General features: G+C 41.9%; 1 protein-coding gene across 2 annotated transcripts in view; it reads right to left on the minus strand.

Moving 5' to 3' along the window:
* Positions 1–2,817: 2,817 nt before the first annotated feature.
* The window catches only part of MXI1 (MAX interactor 1, dimerization protein), a 128,000-nt gene continuing 108,078 nt past the window's right edge, over positions 2,818–22,739 (minus strand). For both annotated transcript variants that reach the window (XM_030202769.1, XM_030202770.1), the window contains exons 5-6: positions 7,622–7,793; positions 2,818–3,523 (exon numbers count right to left, since the gene is read on the minus strand). In XM_030202769.1, coding sequence (XP_030058629.1) covers positions 3,360–3,523; positions 7,622–7,793 — 336 coding nt within the window. In that variant the 3' untranslated portion in view covers positions 2,818–3,359. The remainder of the gene's footprint in view (positions 3,524–7,621; positions 7,794–22,739) is intronic.

Genomic DNA, 22,739 nt, shown 5'->3' on the forward strand with positions numbered 1-22,739 from the left:
AGCAAAACATTTTCTCCAATTCTTTCACTGCAGAGGGAATATTAGTGCCTACAGCAGGGGTGCTCAATGTTTTTGTTTTTTTTTTTTGTTACATTTGTACCCCGCACTTTCTCACTCATGGCAGGCTCAATGCGGCTTACATGGGGCAATGGGGGGTTAAGTGACTTGCCCAGAGTCATAAGGAACTGCCTGTGCCTGAAGTGGGAATCCAACTCAGTTCCTCAGGACCAAAGTCCACCAAACTAACCACTAGGCCACTCCTCCACTGTTGTTACTATTTGAGATTCTACATGGAATGTTGCTATTCCACTAGCAACATTCCATGTAGAAGTCGGCCCTTGCAGATCACCAATGTGGCCGCGCAGGCTTCTGCTTCTGTGAGTCTGACGTCCTGCACATATGTGCAGGACGTCAGACTCACAGAAACAGAAGCCTGCGCAGCCTTCTACATGGAATGTTGCTAGTGGAATAGCAACATTCCATGTAGAATCTCCAATAGTAGCAACATTCCATGTAGAATCTCCAATACTATCTATTTTATTTTTGTTACATTTGTACCCTGCGCTTTCCCACTCATGGCAGGCTCAATGCGGCTTACATGGGGCAATGGAGGGTTAAGTGACTTGCCCAGAGTCACAAGGAGCTTCTCGAGGTCCGCAACCCAGTCAGCTTTTTAGGATTTCCCATATGCATGAGATCTATTTGCATACACTGCTTCCACTGTATGTAAACAGATCTCATGCATATTCATTATGGATATCCTGAAAACCCGACTGGGTTGCGGACCTCGAGGACCGACACTGAGCACCCCTGGTCTACAGTCTTTAACAGGGTTTCCTCCTACTACTCATATATTTAAATTAAGGTGCTACTGAACATCCTGACCCTATGTAACATCACATGGGCCACTTATAAAATGAGAAGAAGGTTTAACAGATTTTTTTTTTAGAAAAAAGAGGCAAGGCTATAATAAAAGATGCAGACTTTTTGTTCCAAAAAGTGTAAGCATTTTCTAAATAACCTGTGCAAATTGTTACTGCCAACCATCTAGCTAAAAAGACTTTAAAGAAAACAGTAAGAGTGTCTGTGCTATTTAGAAAACAATTTGTTGGTAGTGTAGAAATAAGCATGTTAAAATAATTTTGATTTTAAAATATTAGCAAGTCGGCAAATTAAGTTCTACAGGAGTAGGAAATGGTTAAGATTTTGAAGACGATAATAGACCAGAAAAATTTGAACAAAATGAATATTATTACAGATGATTAATATTGAGATTGTTGTTGTCCCAGAGTTCCGGGTAGGACTCCTAAAGTTTTTTCCTCTGAAATGATTCCTCTTAGTATATTTATTCAAAAGGAGTGAAGCCTTTGAAATTGGGATTACCTTAATCAGTGGGAATTGGATTAGAGACTCAAGTGTTTGTATTGTTAAATAATTTCTGGTTTTAAAAGAGAAAAAATGAAATCAGTTGTATTATTTCCACTAAGATTGGACAATAAGTATGTTTCCAACTAAATAAATTGACTATACACCGTTTTGGGTTTGAAGAAGCCAACCAGACAATCAATGTGGAATAATGATTCAGATAAATAATAACTGGGGATAATTGGGCTAATACCACGTTTTTTTTCTGTTTACTCTTGTTTAATTGATCTCCTTGTCTTGTTTCACTCTCCCTGTTTTGTGGTCTAAGGAAGAGTTTATAATTACCTGATTGAAATAATTATTGTATTATTTTGTATGTATTTCTGGCAAGTTATTTTAGTGCTTGTAAAATTAAATTCTTATAAATAAAAAAAAATTATAATTTCAAAAAAATATATATATTAGCAAGTGCTAAAAATACGTATGTCTGGGTCAGTGTCTATGCCTGATGAGTACTGTTAGTTTGAAAACACGTTGGGCCGCAAAGTTGTTAAACTACACCAATTTTTCAATTGTGCAAATAATAAAAAAAAAAAAAAAAAGATATAAAATCAAGGTTGCTCATTTCCTTGCACTTTGATTTAAATATTATTGAAATACCTGCTTTGAATCTGAAACACTCCCTTTGTAACATTCCGTACCTCATAGTATAAATCCCAGATGCAAGAATGATGCACTTAAGTTTGGGCAGTAACTGAACTAGCACTATTTTTAATCAAGGCTTAAATTCCTCACAATGACAAACGTGCAAAGTTTTGTTAGCGCAATTCTTTGGACCATTTGTGATACAGAACTGTTTGTCATAGGAGTGTCACAATGCCTCAGGAACTGGCTCTAATACCTTGCACATTTTGTTGTGTGCTGATGCTAATGCATTAACTTTTCTATTTTTCATTTTGGTCCCAAAAATGACTACCAGCAGAGCACTGCATGAAATTATTACAGACTCCACAAAGAAACATCAGATAGGCATGCAGGTGAGAGTTTAGTAGTCTAGTGCTAGTAATGTGTTAGAGGTAATATGAGGCCTAACTACAAGCTGATTTGAACAGCAATCCCTTATTTGCACTCAACTGTTTACAGCAGTGGCGTAGCCACAGGTGGGCCTGGGTGGGCCCCAGGGCTCAGGCCCACCCAACAGTAGCACACATTTAGTGGTAGCTGGTGGGATCCCAAGCTCTGCCAGCTGAAGACTTCCCCCCTGATGATAACAAACTGCTACTCTCCGTGATACCGTCACCTACACATGCTACGTTTTCAGAGCAATGTGGAAAGAAGCGTTTTCCTGCCAGCTGAGATATTTTTTGGTGGTGGTGGAGGGAGAACACTTGGTGCCCACCCACTTCTTGCCTAGGCCCACTCAAAATCTGTTTTCTGGCTACGCCTCTGGTTTACAGTCTGTTTCTTGCAGAAGCAGGACACATAAAACTCACTTAAATCTAGAGAGCTACAGGTCGGGCCCTCCTCGAAAGGACAACATTAATTTTCAGTTAAATAATGGCAATGATCAATTGTTCTACCGAAGGGCAGTGTTTAATCTGTTTTTCAAATTTGCCCCTGAGAAAACTGGAAATTCTTCTGATTAGGGAAGGGCTAGGGATGAGAACACGTTCAATCTACAATATTCTCTTTTAAACAAACATTAAACAAATAAAAAAAAATATATTAACTCGGCGAGAAGCTATGCCAATGCAATTCATTCATATGAAAGTCAAAAGCATTAAAGATCAGTGCACGGGCTTCCAATGTAGCTAGCACCAAAGGGACAGTTTTCGTTTCTGTCCAGAACTATCCTTTGAGGGGTAGTTTTGAGACAGTTTCTGAAAAGAGATACTGCAGTTTGAATCCAGTCGGAACTAGACGTGCATTGAAGATCGTGGTTCTCTCCCCCCACCCCAACCCCAGTTCAGTCTGCCATGCACTGGTGTGTGTCCCTATGATGAGAAAGAGAGTTTGACACTGGAACTAGAGTAACCTTCATCACTCCCAGTACTCTGCAGGCTGCTGTGATCATCAATGTCGCTGATGCTGGTGGTGCTGAAACTGTCCACGTCTCCATGGGAGAACTCTGTACCTTCTACATCCACTTCAATCTCTTCTGCAAACAAGGAAAGAGAGAACTTGAATGTTAACATTGAGGCTTAAAGTTTAGTGAACCTCCTACCTGTGTTCTCTAGAAAGATGGAAAGAAAAGAAAATACTAAAGTGATCTATTTTAAATCTCAGTTAAAAATTATAACAAGGACATTGTTATCAATGTGAATTACTGTTGAGAAGTGTTATTTGAGTACTAAAAATTCCAAGAAAGTCCCAACACTTCTGATGGTTACATCTCTCAGAAAAGAGGCTATTTTCTTCTTTTTTTTTTTTTTTTGACTTACAAAACAGCAGAGGAAACGTTTTCTCTCTTCCTTCAACAGGTGCAAAAACTTCTGCTACTGATGTATGGCTGGGAAACACTGTGTCACCAAAGCTGTTGCCCCAGTTACAGCTAGTGTTGCCAGATGGGCGGTTTTCCCGCCCAATTTGGCTCCTTTCCGCGACCCACTGCGGCTTTTTCACACCGCGTGCGGGTTGCCGGATTTTGGGCGGCTTTTTTTTTTGGCTGGCTGCGGTTTTTTCGCCGGCAGCGGGTTGCCTGGTTTTCCCGTGGCAGCGGCCAATAAAAGCCCCACAGAGGTGGGCTTAATGACGCCATTTGCATGCAAATGGACTCATTAATATTTATTAATGATGTCATTTGTATGCAAATGACTTTCTACGGTTTGGGGGCATGGAAAACTTTTTCCATCTGGCAACACTGCTTCTGCCTCTGTCCAGACAGAAAGCACGATCGCAAGGGACTGGTTCTATATGTGAGATGTCTGCAGCTTGAATCCCTTATGAAAGAAGTGGAGGAACTGAGAGAGGACGTGGTAAGGTTCAGAAGCATCCATGACAACGACAAATACATAAATAGAAACAGAGAAACATAGAAACATGACGGCAGATAAAGGCCATATGACCCATCCAGTCTGCCCATCCTCTGTAACCCCTAATTCTTCCTGTTCCTAAGCAATCCCACATGCTTATCCCATGTCTTTTTAAATTCTGGAACAGTCCTCGACTCCACCACCTCCACTGGGAGGCCATTCCACGCCTCCACCACCCTTTCTGTGAAATAATACTTCCTTAGGTTACTCCTAAGCCTATTCCCTCTTAACTTTGTCATATGCCCCCTTATTCCAGAGCTCTCCTTCATTTGAAAAAGGCTCTCTTCCTGTACACAAATGCTCTTCAGATATTTAAACGTTTCTATCATGTCTCCTCTCTCCCAGCGTATACATGTTGAGGTTTATAAGCCTATCCCTGTAATTTTTGCATTCAAGACCGCTTACTAATTTTGTAGCCGCCCTCTGGACCGACTCCATCCTGTTTACATCTTTCCGTAGGTGCGGTCTCCAGAACTGCATGCAGTACTCAAAATGAGGCCTCACCAGAGACTTATACAACGGCACTATCATCTCCTTTTTCCTGCTGGTCATGCCTCTCTTTATGCACCCAAGCATCCTTCTGGCTTTGGCCGTCACTTTTTCTACCTGTTTGAAAGCTTTAAGGTCGTCGGACCCAATCATCCCCAAGTCCTACCCTTCCTTCGCACACTGAAGCACTACACCCCCTATACTGTACCGTTCCCTCGGAGTTTTGCAACCCAAGTGCATGACCCTGGATTTTTTGGGATTAAACCTTAGTCGCCAAATATCGGTCCATTCCTCTAGCTTCGCTAGGTCCTTCCTCATGTCATTCACACCCTCAAGGGTGTCCACCCTGTTGCAGAGTTTAGTATCATCCACAAAGAGACAAACCTTACCAGACAGCCCTTCCGCAATATCACTCACAAAGACGTTAAAAAGAGCTGGTCCTAGGACCGATCCCTGTGGTACTCCACTGACGACCTCCTTCTCTTCAGAGCAAGTTCCATTTACCACCACCCTCTGTCTCCTACCATTCAACCAATTTTTTACCCAATCAGTTACTTTAGGTCCCACACCGAGGACACTAAATTTATTTATCAGTCGCCTGTGCGGAACCGTGTCAAAGGCTTTGCTGAAATCCAAGTATACCACATCAAACGCCCCTCCCACATCCAACTGTTTGGTCACCCAGTCGAAGAAGACAGCCAGATTCGTCTGACATGACCTACCACTTGTGAAGCCATGCTGCCTCGGGTCTCGCACATATTTAGAAATCCGGCCAAAGGGCAGATTGGCAAAACCCGCCCGGTTGCCCGGACATGCCCTCAAAAAGAGGACATGTCAGGGTAAATCCGGACATACAGTAACCCCATGTCTGCTGGTAGGGTGGCATAAGCCGTCAGTCTGGACTGATCTGTCAGGATGATAAGGAAAGGAGAAACAGGCAGTGGGTTTAAAGGCACAGAAAAGAAATGCATTCAAGAAGAAAAAAAAACCAGGAGAGGAAGGACCAGAAGGAAAGCAAAGAACGTGCAGAGGCAAAGGAATTAAAGAGCTGTGGGGGGGGGGGGGGGTGGCAGAAAAGGAAAGAAAGATTGTTTTGGAAGTCTCTACTATACATTTCAAGACTAGAAAAATCTAGCCTTCTGTATGTAACATTAATTGTGAATGTGCAAACTAGTGTTGAGTTTTCCGGAGATGCGAAGGCAGTAGAACGAGAGGACATGAAATGAGATTGAAGGGGGGCAGACTCAAGAAAAATGTCAGGAAGTATTTTTTCACACAGAGAGTAGTGGATGCTTGGAATGCCCTCCCGCGGGAGGTGGTGGAAATGAAAATGGTAACAGAATTCAAACATGCGTGGGATAAGCATAAAGGAATCCTGTGCAGAAGGAATGGATCCTCAGGAGCTTAGTCAAGATCGGGAGGCGGGGCTGGTGGTTGGGAGGCGGGGATAGTGCTGGGCAGACTTATACGGTCTGTGCCAGAGCCGGTGGTTGGGAGGCAGGGCTGGTGGTTGGGAGGTGAGGATAGTGCTGGGCAGACTTATATGGTCTGTGCACTGAAGAGCACAGGTACAAATCAAAGTAGGGTATACACAAAAAGCAGCAAATATGAGTTATCTTGTTGGGCAGACTGGATGGACCGTGCAGGTCTTTTTCTGCCGTCATCTACTAAGTTATGGTTGCTAAGGCAGTCATAACTCAGAATTTTTGTTGTTGTTGTTGTTCATTTATGTCTTTCTACCAACAAGGCGGTGGCAGTAGCTAGAAGATTGCTAGGCTGTATAGAGAGAGGAGTGACCAGCAGAAGAAAGGAGGTTTTAATGCCCCTTTATAAGACGTTGGTGAGGCCCCACCTGGAGTATTGTGTTCAGTTTTGGAGGCCGTATCTTGCGAAGGATGTTCAAAAAATGGAAGCGGTGCAAAGAAAAGCTACGAGGATGGTATGGGATTTACGTTCCAAGACGTATAAAGAAAGGCTTGCTGACCTGAACATGTATACCCTGGAGGAAAGGAGGAACAGGGGTGATATGATACAGACGTTCAAATATTTGAAAGGTATTAATCCGCAAACGAATCTTTTCCGGAGATGGGAAGGCGGTAGAACGAGAGGACATGAAATGAGATTGAAGGGGGGCAGACTCAGGAAAGATGTCAGGAAGTATTTCTTCACGGAGAGGGTGGTGGACACTTGGAATGCCCTCCCGCGGGAGGTGGTGGAGATGAAAACGGTAACGGAGTTCAAACATGCGTGGGATATGCATAGAGGAATCCTGTGCAGAAGGAATGGATCCTCAGAAGCTTAGCTGAAATTGAGTGGCGGATCAGTTGGGGGGAAGAGGGGGTGGTGGTTGGGAGGCGAGGATAGGGGAGGGCAGACTTATACGGTCTGTAACAGAGCCGGTGATGGGAGGCGGGACTGGTGGTTGGGAGGCGGGAAATACTGCTGGGCAGACTTATATGGTCTGTGCTCTGAAAAGGACAGGTACAAATTCAAGGTAAGGTATACACATATGAGTTTGTCTTGGGCAGTCTGGATGGACCATGCAGGTCTTTATCTGCCGTCATCTACTATGTTACTACAATTTTAGTAAACTAATGTAAGTAACGAAACTCAGTTTTATTACCAATATATACTACTGTTATCAGAGTAGAAAACAAACATATAAAAACCAGACAATGCAAGAATTTCAAAATGAAAAGAGCCTGTGGCTCCTGTCCTACTGAATGAATTCTTACCTCGCTCCGAATCAGACCGATCAGAGGAAGTGGTTGATCCTATGCTATCCATTCGTATTCGTTCTATCTCCTGAGTACTTTGCAACTGTTCCAATCTTCTCTTTAAAAACCTCTGTTCTCGTTCCAGGTTCTCAAGCTGGTGCTGACCTTTCCTATCAACCTCTTCAAGTTTCTGAAACAGAAAAATGGTAGCCTCACTAGAAAGTCAAATAATATGTTCATTGACAGCACCTCTTAGAATAAAGGGGTGGGGGGTGTCTCTATGTATAAGAAAGGAGAAGTAAGAAAAAGTAACACAGGAGAAGCGGTGATGCTGTGAAAGTTTTGGCTGTTGTTTGCACTGTGAATTTTTGGAATAAAAAGTTTTTTAAAATTCTGCAAATTTCTGCATATTTTAGTCAAATAAAACACAACTATTCACTTGTAGCAGGTGTTCTTCAAGGACAGCAGGCATATATTTTCACAAACAGGTGACGTCACACGACGGAACCCCATGTGGACACTGCAAAAGTGTACTGCCACTTTAAATCATTAAGGCAAGTGTCCTCACCATGCATGCACAGGTGCCTTCCTGCCTGACACACGAGCGAGCGTGGGACCGGCAGTACAGTGTTAAAGCTAAGAAGACAACTCCAAGGGGAGGTGAGCAGATGTGAGAATATATGCTTGCTGTCTTCAGAGGCACAGCAAACAGGAAGAACATCTACAGGAAAACAGCAGAGAGAGCAGAAAGTAGAGGCTAGCCAAAGGACGATCCACCACAGATGTTGCTTAATGACACTTTATTCACAGCACCAGTAGAAGGAAGGACCTGACACGGTCCGTGTTTCGGTGGGACAACCCACAGGCCTCAGGGGTCACAATCAAACTCTCTATAAGCAAGAGAGGTATAAAATGCAGGTACAAAAGCAAGGAAATAATTCTGCACTGGCAAATACAGCAGCCTGAAGACAGCTACCAGGTTCACAGGAGGTGTATTCTAGTAATCAAGTAAATAGTGAGCCTGGTAGAAAATGGGACGGAGGACAGAGTTGGATTTTAAACAGTAAAAAATTCTACAGAACTGCATGTCCAAACTGGCTATCCTGCATGAAATACTGGTCCAGACCATAGTGAATTGAGGAAGTGTAGATATAAGACCATGTAGCTGCATTACACATGTCTTGAATAGAGGCAGAATGGAAGTGGGCTACTGAGGCCACCATAACTCACACATTCTGAGTGGTGACATGGCCATCAAGGGTCATCCCAGCCTGAGAACAGATGTAGGAGATAGTCAGCCACCCAAGTAGAGACTGTACGCTTGGTGATGGGAATTCTTAATCTGTTAGAATCAAAGAATACAAATCGCTGGGAGGACTGTCGATAAAGCTTTGTGTGTTCCACATAGTATGCTAGAGCATGTTTGCAGTCCAAGGGGATATGGCTAGATAAATTGAGAAGCAAACTTAACAGAGGGAGTCTTGAGGCGGAGATTCAGAGAAGATAACCAGACTAGAACCCCAGATCGAAAGTGAGGAGCAGGATGTCTCTTCTTATCAGCCTGTTCCTTTTAATTTGAAGCAGCTCAAAGAAGTAGTTCACATGTTCTCTTCCATTGTTTTTCTAGAGTCAGAGCCGTGGCCTCAATAGCAGGTACAGTGCTCGATGGAGGCAAGAGTAAAGGTACTCGTGGGTGCTGTCCAAAGACTAATTGAAAAGGAGAGGACCTGGGGGCTTTGCTCACATGATTATTATAACTAAATTCGGTCATCAGTAGTAATTGCATTTTGTTGAGCAGAGACATAGCTGCGGATGATAGTTTTCAGGATTTGGTGACTGTCTGGCCATTAGTTTGGAAGTGATAAGCAGACGAAAAGTTCAAGTTGACATGCAAAGTTTTACAGAGGTTGCACCACAACCTTAAGATGAATTGGACTCCCCGATCAGAAACGATGAACTCAGGCAAGCCATATAAGCGGGATGTAGATGGTAGCCTGGCCAGTGGAACAAAGTGTGCCATCTTTGAAAACCAGTCAATGACCGTCCAAATCGTGGTGAATCCTCCAGAATCGGGAAGGTCGGCCACAAAGTTCATGGCGATGTGAATCCATGGGATCATGGGTATGAGGAGAGGGTGAAGTAAACCCCAAAGACAAGAGTGAGAAGGTTTATTGCAGGCACACACCGGATAGGAGGTCATAAAATTGTGCACATCCCACCTCATCTGGGGTCACCAGTTAAGTTTGTGAAATAAGTTCCAGAGTTTGTCGTATTCCTGGGTATCCAGCCAACTTACAGTTATGCCCACATCTGAGAACAGTATCTCTGAGTCACTTAGGCACTACAGTCTTGCCCAGGGGGTATGGGTAGACAAACGGAGGCCAGGAAAGGGCATCTGCACGTTGGTGCTTCTCAGCAGGGCAAAAAACCAGCTTTAAGTCAAAACGAGAGAAAAGGGACCAGCGAGTCTGGCGGGGGTTGAACTTTCGGGCCTACAGAGAGTATAGGAGATTTTTGTGGTCCGTAGTCACAGTGAAGAGGTATTTGGCTCCTTCTAAGAGATGACACCAATCTAGTGCCAACTTGATAGCTAACAGCTCCCTGTCTCCAATAGTGTAATTCCTCTCTGTCAGTGAAAACTTCTTGGAGAAGTATGCACATGGTAACAGTTTACCTTTAGAACTGGGTTGACAGGACAGCCCCTGCCCCACTGGAAGACAAGCTGACTTCCACTATAAAGATCTTCTCGAGGTCTGGGTGGCAGAGCACTGGAGCTGAGGTAAATGCCGGCTTCAATTGGTCAAATGTGAAGATCACCTTCTCGAGCTAATCCCGGGTATTAGCCTCCTTTCAAGTAAGGGCAGTAAGGGGTGCAGCTAGGGTACAGTAGCCCTGTATAAACTGACAGTAATAGTTTGTGAAACCCAAGAAACGTTGTATGGCTTGTCGCCCCTGAGGGTGTGGCCAGTCATGGATGGCTACCAACTTTGCTGGATCCATCTTAAGTCCCTGGTTAGATATAATATAGCCCAGGAAGGGCAGTTCCCTCCGTCCAAAAGTGCACTTCTCTTAGTATATAACCAAATTCTCCAGGAGAAACTGTAGAACCTGTTTCATGTGTTCCTGGTGTTCAGCAAGAGTCTTGAAGAATATTAAAATGTTGTACAAATAAACCAGCAAACAAGTTCTGGACCAGGTCCAGGAAAATGTCGTTGATGAACTTTTTAAAGACAGCTAGGGCATTGGCGAGCCCAAAAGGCATGACTAGGTACTCATAATGATCATCTCTGGAATTAAAAGCCGTCTTCCACTTGTCACCTTCATGGATGCGGATTAAGTCACCCCTCAGATCCAAATTGGTAAAGATGTGGGCCACCTGGAGATGATCGAACAGCTCCATTATCAGTGGACTGTGATGGCGTTTAGAACTTGATAGTCACTACATGAGTAGAGGGTTCTAGCTTTCTTCCCCACAAAGAAGATGTCCGCCTCTGCTGGTGGATGGGTGAATACATCCTCGTGTATGGAAAGGGGGTAAACTCTCCCGCGAAGCAGTATTTTGCTGCACTGGCCCCCTCTGGGACAGCGAAATTTGCAGAGGCAAGAGCTAAGATGGGCATTACAGAGTCTAAACAGAGTTGCTGACAGATGTCTCCCTAGGCAACAATCTCTCCCATCTGACAATCTAGGCTCGGGTTATGTTTCTGGAGCCAGCGTAAGCCCAAGATGATGGGATTTAATGATCTCTGAAGCGCCATGGAGGATTCCAATTCTCAGGCATACAGGTACGGTCTGGCCTAGATGTTGCTGTAAACTGAAGGGGCTGGAATGGCCCTGGGGAGATCCTGTGTTTTGTCAATTAAATTTTGTTGGATTATTTGTAGTAAATAATTAGCAGATTTTAGTACACACAGCTTCAGCTTTAGAAATGTTAATTTCTTTCTTCATCTCTCTCTCATTCACCCCAGAATAATTCACTGCTGAGTCACTTTAAAGTTGAAGTAACAAAACATCTGTTTACTCACAGTTTGCAGTTAGATTATAATCAGACAGGCTTATATTTACATATTACTATACATTTGTATTATCAGCTCCTTCCATGTGCTTAGATGGTAATGGATGCTCACACCACCATAGATCCTCTCAGGTTAGGAGAGATCATGAGCTCCATGTGCTCCATGTGCTGCATGTGCTGCATCTAACCCTCACAGGAAGTTGCATAGCTGTGTGACCTCTCTAAGTAATTCACATCAGAGGTCACAGAGTAATCACAGAGAAATAATAGGTGACAGGCAATGCATGTAAAATACAATTACATTCCAACAAACCCCTTCTCATGCATAACTGTCATGCAATTATTTATTCATACAAAGTCCAAGCTTTATACGCAGATTCACAAAATGTTCTCTGGGTAACGGTTTGGTCATGATGTCAGCTGTCATCTCACTGGTGTGACAATAGTGTAGACTGATGACCCCTTCTTTCGCCAACTCTCGCACGTTGTGGTATTTCGTTGCGATGTGCTTGGTGCGTGACTGAACCTTGTCATTCTGTGACAGTCGGATGCAGCTCTGATTATCTTCCATTATCTGGATTGGTCTCTTTTCAGCTATTCCAAAATCCAGCAAATGTTTTTCAATCCACATCAGTTCTCTGCACGCTTCCGATACGGCCACGTATTCAGCTTCTGTAGAAGACAAACTCACAATACTTTGTTTATGACTGGCCCATGAAATTTGTACATTTCCATACATAAACACATATCCACTTGTGGATTTATAATCAGAATGATCCCCTGCCCAATCTGAATCACAGTAACATATTAGTTTTGGATTACTATTGGCTGAAATCTTTAATTTACAATCAATGGTACCCTTTAAATACCTTACCATCCTTTTAACTGCAGTCCAATCTGATTTGGTAGGTGAGCTGACCCTTCTGCTCAAAATTCCTACTGCATTTGCTATATCAGCCCTGTATGTGGTAGCTAGATATAAAAGCTTACCTATGGCTGATCTATATTGGATGTTATCTGGTAAAGGTTCTCTTACTGTTTCATCCTTCAGAAAATCAGTGATCATGGGAGTGCTTACAACTTGGGCATCTTGCATACCTAAACTTTCAATAAGCTCATTTATTTTCTGCTTCTGGCTTAGAAGATAAGAACCATCATTTTGTTTCTCAATTTCTATACCAAGATAGTATGACACATTTCCAAGTTCTTTTATCTCAACATTGTGGTTTAAACACTTTACAATGTCCTTGTACTCTTGCTCACTTTTGCTTGCAATGAGCAGATCATCAACAAAAGCTAAAATGTATGCATATTGTCCATTTGTGCACCTAGTGTACAAACATTTATCTGCTTCACCTTGCTTAAATCCTAAATTTGTCAATATTTCATGCAATTTTTCATTCCAACATTCTGCACTTTGCTTTAATCCATAAAGACCTTTGTTTAATTTACACACTAGCTGTCTTTGTTTTGTATTTATGAAACCTGTTGGTTGTTCCATGTACAAGTCTTCAGTTATATCTCCATGAAGGAACGCTGTTTTCACATCAATGTGGTTGACTTGCATGCCTTTTGAGACTGCAATGCTCAGAAGTGTTCTGATTGTCGTGTGTTTCACTACAGGTGCAAACACTTCATCAAAATCTTCTCCATATTTTTGAAGATATCCCTTTGCCACTAATCTGGCTTTATACCTTTCCACTTTTCCTTGTGCATTCCTTTTTAACTTGAATACCCATTTGCATCCTATAGCTTTCTTGCCAGGAGGTAATTTTGTAAGAATCCAAGTATTATTTTTATCCAATGCATCAATTTCTTCTTGTGCAGCTTTATGCCATTCAGCAGCTTCTTCTGCTGGCATTTTCTCAATCTCATCCCATGTTAAGGGCTCTTGAGCTTCTGCTGACTTTGTTAGGTAAGACAGTCTTGGGGGTGGAACACCTTTGTTTTCCCTGGATGAGCGTCTGACAACAGGTTGGTCTGACCTTTCTGCATCCTCTAAATCTGAGAGTCCTTCTCCAATTGATTCCCCTTCTCCAACTGTACTGTCTTCTTCAATGATCCTTTCTGTGTCTGCTTCCTCTGCCTGTTCCTCGTTAGATACAGGTGAGTTGCTTTCAGACATCTGCCTTGGTATGGCATTTATATACACTGGCATGTCTATTATGGTTCTAGTTTCATATTCTGGATGATAAGGCTCATCTGGGATAATCCAGCCTTTATCAACCCTTTTGTTTTCATCAAAATATGTAACATGTCTTATGCCAACAATGCCAGTTTTCAGATTCAAAATTCTATATCCTTTGTGTCCTGGAGCATAGCCAACTAAAATGCCCCTTTCTGTTGTGGAATCCAGCTTATGCCTTCTTTGCTTTGGTATATGAGCATATGCTGTACTTCCAAATGTTCTTATGTGTGACAGGTTTGGCTTCCTACCATGCCATGTCTCATGTGGTGTGCGCTCAGCGCCTTTAGTTGGCATTCTGTTTTGTAGGTACACTGCTGTGAGAATTGCTTCCCCCCATAGTCTTTTAGGGAGATTGCTATCTGACAGCATACATCTGGTCATTTCCACAAGTGACCTAAATTTTCTCTCTGCAACAGAATTTTGCTCTGGTGTATAAGCTACTGTTGTGATATGTTGAATGCCTTCTTGTTCTAGAAATGTGCGCATGCTTTGTGAAGTGAACTCACCACCATTGTCGGTCTGAAGAACCTTTGGTTTTCTTTCAAATTTATTGCTCACCATGGCTACGTATTTCTTCAGCATGTCTGTGACTTGACTTTTTTCTTTCAGCAAATAGGCCACACAATATCTAGAGAAATCATCCAAGAATATTAGCACAAATCTGTTATTTCCCAATGATGGGATATTAAACGGTCCACATAAGTCACTGTGTATTAAGTCCAGCACTTTATTACTCCTATTTCCTGTGTATGCAGGAAATGAGGGTCTCACACCTTTTTGAGTAACACAGTCTATGCATTTCTCCATTTTACCAGCATTCTTCCTTACTTGCGCCATATGTGAGGCTTCACCTGAAATGCTCAGTTTATAAACATCATTATGCATAAAAGCTTCAGCATACACTTCATCATTTTTAGAGATTGTGCACTTACTGTTTTCAAAATGAATCGCAAATCCCTTCTTATCTAATGTAGATACACTAAGCATATTACAAACTGCTTGGGGAATATACAAGACATCACTTACAGGAATTTCTTTAACTTCATTAGACACTTTGCATTTTAAGAATCCAATACCTTTTGCTTGGATCTTAGCAGTCCCTGCGTTTGCAGTTTTAAGAATACCTTCTTCTGGACACATTTCCTGAAAGAAATTCTTACAATTGGTTAAATGGCATGTGCTCCCTGAATCCAAAATCCAAGTACTTTCATTTGAATTATTATTTACCATAGTCAAAGATTTTTCTGCCATTAGAAAACCCTTGTGTTTATCTTTGTCCTTCATACATTTCCTGGTTTGAAAATTCTTTAGTTCCATTGGCTTAGGTGAGCTAGAGGGAGTGTTTTGTGTTTCCTTACACCATTTAGATACATGTCCCTCCTTTCCACATGAGTAGCAAATCAGCTTGCCCTTGGGTGGAGTTTTCCCATAGCTCCGCCTTCCTCTGTTCTTTGCCAAGAAATTTGTTTCATTTCTCTCTGACTTGCTTTGAGAACACATCTCCTCAGAATCATTTATTATGCATTCCTGCCTTAGTTTTGATGTTGCCTGTTCAAAGGATTGCCCTTCAATGGCCTCATTTACAGACCTAAAAACATCAAACTTCTTTGATAGTGAGGTAAAAAGAAATGCTCTTTTCAATGCATCACACATGGGAATTCCAGAAAGTTCTAACTTTTGAAATGAAGACATAAGATGCATAATGTGATCATTACATTTACTTTTATCCCTTAATTTGGTTTCATTCAACTCTGCTAACCAAATTGGTTGCTGCTTTGCATATGTAGTTGCATACATAGTTCTCAGCTTACATAAAATGTCCTTTGGTGTATCTTTTCCCTCCACTAATATGGCTTGTTTCTCTGAGAGAGCTTCCAAAAGCATGCACTTCACATAATAGTTTGCATTGTCCCATTCAGCCATATTTTCAGCTGTTCTGTCTTGGTCTAAGCATATATTTAATCTTTTTGCTCGAAGGAGACATATGAATCTTAGTTCCCACTGCCGATAATTAAACTCAGTTAATCTAGGCACCTTGAGAGAATAGAACAATGGTGAATTTCTTCCCTCAGCCATTTTCTTAGCCTTCTGTCTGCTGTGTGGGGGGGAGAGAGAGACAGACTGAATCTTTCCTTTAAAACTTAAGAGAAAAATGTGGCCTTTTTTTCTGCCTGGTAATATTTCTCTTCTTTTTCAATTCCTGGCCCTGGGCCCATAACCCTTTTGTTGGATTATTTGTAGTAAATAATTAGCAGATTTTAGTACACACAGCTTCAGCTTTAGAAATGTTAATTTCTTTCTTCATCTCTCTCTCATTCACCCCAGAATAATTCACTGCTGAGTCACTTTAAAGTTGAAGTAACAAAACATCTGTTTACTCACAGTTTGCAGTTAGATTATAATCAGACAGGCTTATATTTACATATTACTATACATTTGTATTATCAGCTCCTTCCATGTGCTTAGATGGTAATGGATGCTCACACCACCATAGATCCTCTCAGGTTAGGAGAGATCATGAGCTCCATGTGCTCCATGTGCTGCATGTGCTGCATCTAACCCTCACAGGAAGTTGCATAGCTGTGTGACCTCTCTAAGTAATTCACATCAGAGGTCACAGAGTAATCACAGAGAAATAATAGGTGACAGGCAATGCATGTAAAATACAATTACATTCCAACAAACCCCTTCTCATGCATAACTGTCATGCAATTATTTATTCATACAAAGTCCAAGCTTTATACGCAGATTCACAAAATGTTCTCTGGGTAACGGTTTGGTCATGATGTCAGCTGTCATCTCACTGGTGTGACAATAGTGTAGACTGATGACCCCTTCTTTCGCCAACTCTCGCACGTTGTGGTATTTCGTTGCGATGTGCTTGGTGCGTGACTGAACCTTGTCATTCTGTGACAGTCGGATGCAGCTCTGATTATCTTCCATTATCTGGATTGGTCTCTTTTCAGCTATTCCAAAATCCAGCAAAAGTTTTTCAATCCACATCAGTTCTCTGCACGCTTCCGATACGGCCACGTATTCAGCTTCTGTAGAAGACAAACTCACAATACTTTGTTTATGACTGGCCCATGAAATTTGTACATTTCCATACATAAACACATATCCACTTGTGGATTTATAATCAGAATGATCCCCTGCCCAATCTGAATCACAGTAACATATTAGTTTTGGATTACTATTGGCTGAAATCTTTAATTTACAATCAATGGTACCCTTTAAATACCTTACCATCCTTTTAACTGCAGTCCAATCTGATTTGGTAGGTGAGCTGACCCTTCTGCTCAAAATTCCTACTGCATTTGCTATATCAGCCCTGTATGTGGTAGCTAGATATAAAAGCTTACCTATGGCTGATCTATATTGGATGTTATCTGGTAAAGGTTCTCTTACTGTTTCATCCTTCAGAAAATCAGTGATCATGGGAGTGCTTACAACTTGGGCATCTTGCATACCTAAACTTTCAATAAGCTCATTTATTTTCTGCTTCTGGCTTAGAAGATAAGAACCATCATTTTGTTTCTCAATTTCTATACCAAGATAGTATGACACATTTCCAAGTTCTTTTATCTCAACATTGTGGTTTAAAACACTTTACAATGTCCTTGTACTCTTGCTCACTTTTGCTTGCAATGAGCAGATCATCAACAAAAGCTAAAATGTATGCATATTGTCCATTTGTGCACCTAGTGTACAAACATTTATCTGCTTCACCTTGCTTAAATCCTAAATTTGTCAATATTTCATGCAATTTTTCATTCCAACATTCTGCACTTTGCTTTAATCCATAAAGACCTTTGTTTAATTTACACACTAGCTGTCTTTGTTTTGTATTTATGAAACCTGTTGGTTGTTCCATGTACAAGTCTTCAGTTATATCTCCATGAAGGAACGCTGTTTTCACATCAATGTGGTTGACTTGCATGCCTTTTGAGACTGCAATGCTCAGAAGTGTTCTGATTGTCGTGTGTTTCACTACAGGTGCAAACACTTCATCAAAATCTTCTCCATATTTTGAAGATATCCCTTTGCCACTAATCTGGCTTTATACCTTTCCACTTTTCCTTGTGCATTCCTTTTTAACTTGAATACCCATTTGCATCCTATAGCTTTCTTGCCAGGAGGTAATTTTGTAAGAATCCAAGTATTATTTTTATCCAATGCATCAATTTCTTCTTGTGCAGCTTTATGCCATTCAGCAGCTTCTTCTGCTGGCATTTTCTCAATCTCATCCCATGTTAAGGGCTCTTGAGCTTCTGCTGACTTTGTTAGGTAAGACAGTCTTGGGGGTGGAACACCTTTGTTTTCCCTGGATGAGCGTCTGACAACAGGTTGGTCTGACCTTTCTGCATCCTCTAAATCTGAGAGTCCTTCTCCAATTGATTCCCCTTCTCCAACTGTACTGTCTTCTTCAATGATCCTTTCTGTGTCTGCTTCCTCTGCCTGTTCCTCGTTAGATACAGGTGAGTTGCTTTCAGACATCTGCCTTGGTATGGCATTTATATACACTGGCATGTCTATTATGGTTCTAGTTTCATATTCTGGATGATAAGGCTCATCTGGGATAATCCAGCCTTTATCAACCCTTTTGTTTTCATCAAAATATGTAACATGTCTTATGCCAACAATGCCAGTTTTCAGATTCAAAATTCTATATCCTTTGTGTCCTGGAGCATAGCCAACTAAAATGCCCCTTTCTGTTGTGGAATCCAGCTTATGCCTTCTTTGCTTTGGTATATGAGCATATGCTGTACTTCCAAATGTTCTTATGTGTGACAGGTTTGGCTTCCTACCATGCCATGTCTCATGTGGTGTGCGCTCAGCGCCTTTAGTTGGCATTCTGTTTTGTAGGTACACTGCTGTGAGAATTGCTTCCCCCCATAGTCTTTTAGGGAGATTGCTATCTGACAGCATACATCTGGTCATTTCCACAAGTGACCTAAATTTTCTCTCTGCAACAGAATTTTGCTCTGGTGTATAAGCTACTGTTGTGATATGTTGAATGCCTTCTTGTTCTAGAAATGTGCGCATGCTTTGTGAAGTGAACTCACCACCATTGTCGGTCTGAAGAACCTTTGGTTTTCTTTCAAATTTATTGCTCACCATGGCTACGTATTTCTTCAGCATGTCTGTGACTTGACTTTTTTCTTTCAGCAAATAGGCCACACAATATCTAGAGAAATCATCCAAGAATATTAGCACAAATCTGTTATTTCCCAATGATGGGATATTAAACGGTCCACATAAGTCACTGTGTATTAAGTCCAGCACTTTATTACTCCTATTTCCTGTGTATGCAGGAAATGAGGGTCTCACACCTTTTTGAGTAACACAGTCTATGCATTTCTCCATTTTACCAGCATTCTTCCTTACTTGCGCCATATGTGAGACTTCACCTGAAATGCTCAGTTTATAAACATCATTATGCATAAAAGCTTCAGCATACACTTCATCATTTTTAGAGATTGTGCACTTACTGTTTTCAAAATGAATCGCAAATCCCTTCTTATCTAATGTAGATACACTAAGCATATTACAAACTGCTTGGGGAATATACAAGACATCACTTACAGGAATTTCTTTAACTTCATTAGACACTTTGCATTTTAAGAATCCAATACCTTTTGCTTGGATCTTAGCAGTCCCTGCGTTTGCAGTTTTAAGAATACCTTCTTCTGGACACATTTCCTGAAAGAAATTCTTACAATTGGTTAAATGGCATGTGCTCCCTGAATCCAAAATCCAAGTACTTTCATTTGAATTATTATTTACCATAGTCAAAGATTTTTCTGCCATTAGAAAACCCTTGTGTTTATCTTTGTCCTTCATACATTTCCTGGTTTGAAAATTCTTTAGTTCCATTGGCTTAGGTGAGCTAGAGGGAGTGTTTTGTGTTTCCTTACACCATTTAGATACATGTCCCTCCTTTCCACATGAGTAGCAAATCAGCTTGCCCTTGGTGGAGTTTTCCCATAGCTCCGCCTTCCTCTGTTCTTTGCCAAGAAATTTGTTTCATTTCTCTCTGACTTGCTTTGAGAACACATCTCCTCAGAATCATTTATTATGCATTCCTGCCTTAGTTTTGATGTTGCCTGTTCAAAGGATTGCCCTTCAATGGCCTCATTTACAGACCTAAAAACATCAAACTTCTTTGATAGTGAGGTAAAAAGAAATGCTCTTTTCAATGCATCACACATGGGAATTCCAGAAAGTTCTAACTTTTGAAATGAAGACATAAGATGCATAATGTGATCATTACATTTACTTTTATCCCTTAATTTGGTTTCATTCAACTCTGCTAACCAAATTGGTTGCTGCTTTGCATATGTAGTTGCATACATAGTTCTCAGCTTACATAAAATGTCCTTTGGTGTATCTTTTCCCTCCACTAATATGGCTTGTTTCTCTGAGAGAGCTTCCAAAAGCATGCACTTCACATAATAGTTTGCATTGTCCCATTCAGCCATATTTTCAGCTGTTCTGTCTTGGTCTAAGCATATATTTAATCTTTTTGCTCGAAGGAGACATATGAATCTTAGTTCCCACTGCCGATAATTAAACTCAGTTAATCTAGGCACCTTGAGAGAATAGAACAATGGTGAATTTCTTCCCTCAGCCATTTTCTTAGCCTTCTGTCTGCTGTGTGGGGGGGAGAGAGAGACAGACTGAATCTTTCCTTTAAAACTTAAGAGAAAAATGTGGCCTTTTTTCTGCCTGGTAATATTTCTCTTCTTTTTCAATTCCTGGCCCTGGGCCCATAACCCTTTTGTTGGATTATTTGTAGTAAATAATTAGCAGATTTTAGTACACACAGCTTCAGCTTTAGAAATGTTAATTTCTTTCTTCATCTCTCTCTCATTCACCCCAGAATAATTCACTGCTGAGTCACTTTAAAGTTGAAGTAACAAAACATCTGTTTACTCACAGTTTGCAGTTAGATTATAATCAGACAGGCTTATATTTACATATTACTATACATTTGTATTATCAGCTCCTTCCATGTGCTTAGATGGTAATGGATGCTCACACCACCATAGATCCTCTCAGGTTAGGAGAGATCATGAGCTCCATGTGCTCCATGTGCTGCATGTGCTGCATCTAACCCTCACAGGAAGTTGCATAGCTGTGTGACCTCTCTAAGTAATTCACATCAGAGGTCACAGAGTAATCACAGAGAAATAATAGGTGACAGGCAATGCATGTAAAATACAATTACATTCCAACAAATTTCCTCCAGCACTGGATTCCTTGAAGGCCTCCGTCATCTTGGCCTGTTGGTCTAAGGTGATCAAAGCTAGGACCAAAAATTGGATGCAGGGAACTTGGCCTACTTAGCTAGCATCGCTTCCCCTACCAGGGCTGGGACAGAGAGTTTCCCACTTTATTGGGACATTTCTGGACAAAATGCCCTGCTTCTCCACAGCACATTGCAACATAGTTGAGGGGCCAAATGCAGAAATATATAGATGGGGGCAAGTTGGGATAAATAAACGGGTGACTAAACTAAAGGCAAGTTCTTTGTACAGTTTAATCAAGACATAAGGAACTGGTCTAAGTTATAGCATGTGTAGCAAGCTAGTCCAGGTGCAGAATAGGCCAAGGGGCAGTACATGGTACTGGAAATGGTGTTTCCCTACAACAAATCTGATACCTCCTGTGACTTGAATGTATATGCATGCCTCACTCTATGTGCACATTTGATGATTTAAGTACTTTTAATGCACAAATAAGTAGAAAGCAGAAGAAAGAAAGAAGACGGACTCACATAATTTTCCAGTATAGAACTGTTTTTCTTCATCAGAAAGCAAACCCTGGGCCACCGTACAAGTATTTTTAATCTTATTTGACATTACTAATAATCAATTGCACTCAAACCCAGTCTGATTTTTGTTTCAACCCACTCCCTCTGCCAAATATTACAAGATACCCTGGAATGATTAATTTTGAAGCACCAGATTAATTTTTGTTACTCTGGAGCATATTTTCAAAGCAGAAAAACGTCCACATTGGTATTTCCAAAACCAATTTTTATATGTTTTTCTATGAAGTCCATCAGAAGAGCATTCAAATCACAAGGGGGTGTGTGTCAGGGGAATGTTAAAGGCGGGATCTGGGCGTTCCTAACATTTGGACGTTTTTCAGCCACAATGGAACAAAACAAAACCGTACAGGACTAAAACTAAGACATTTTGAGCTAGACCTGTTATAACGAATAAGGCACAAAAGGGTGCCCTGAATGACCAGATGCCCACCGGAGGGAATCAGGGGTGACCCCCCCAATACCCCCCAGTGGTGACTGACCCCCCTACCACAGGGGCGTATCTGCGTGGGGCCACGGGGGCCTAGGCCCCCGCAGATTTCGCCCTGGACCCCCCTGCCGCCGTCATCTACCTTTGCTGGCGGGGGACCCCAACCCCCGCCAGCCGAGGTCCGCTTCCTCCTGCCGCTGCTTTTAAAAATATTCCTTCGGCTGGCGGGGAATCCCAACCCCCGCCAGCCAAGGTGGCGGCAGTGGTGGCGGGGGGGGGGGGGGGGACGATGATGGCGACGATGGCGGGGGAGCTATAATGTGCCCCCTCACTCTGGCCTTGGCCCCCCCCACCACCGCATTTCAGATACACCTCTGCCCTACCACCCCCCACAAATGTGAATTCAAATATGATTTAGCAACTTCTATGACAGCTTCAGATGTTAGAGCCAAGTCTATTAGAACAGCATGTAGGTTCCTGGACTAGTGTAGGGGTCAGTGCAGTGCACCATTGCTTGGGGGTCAGTTCCCTATCTCCCTCTACCTGTCACATTTGTGGGGGAAACTGTTAGCCCTCCAAAACTCACCAAAAACCCACGGTACCCACATATAGGTGCCCCCTTCGCCCCTTCGGGCTACTGTGTACAGCTCTGGGCAGTGGGTTTTGGGC

Source organism: Microcaecilia unicolor, chromosome 5 (assembly GCF_901765095.1).
Source record: "Microcaecilia unicolor chromosome 5, aMicUni1.1, whole genome shotgun sequence".
Taxonomy (NCBI): Eukaryota; Metazoa; Chordata; class Amphibia; order Gymnophiona; family Siphonopidae; genus Microcaecilia; species Microcaecilia unicolor.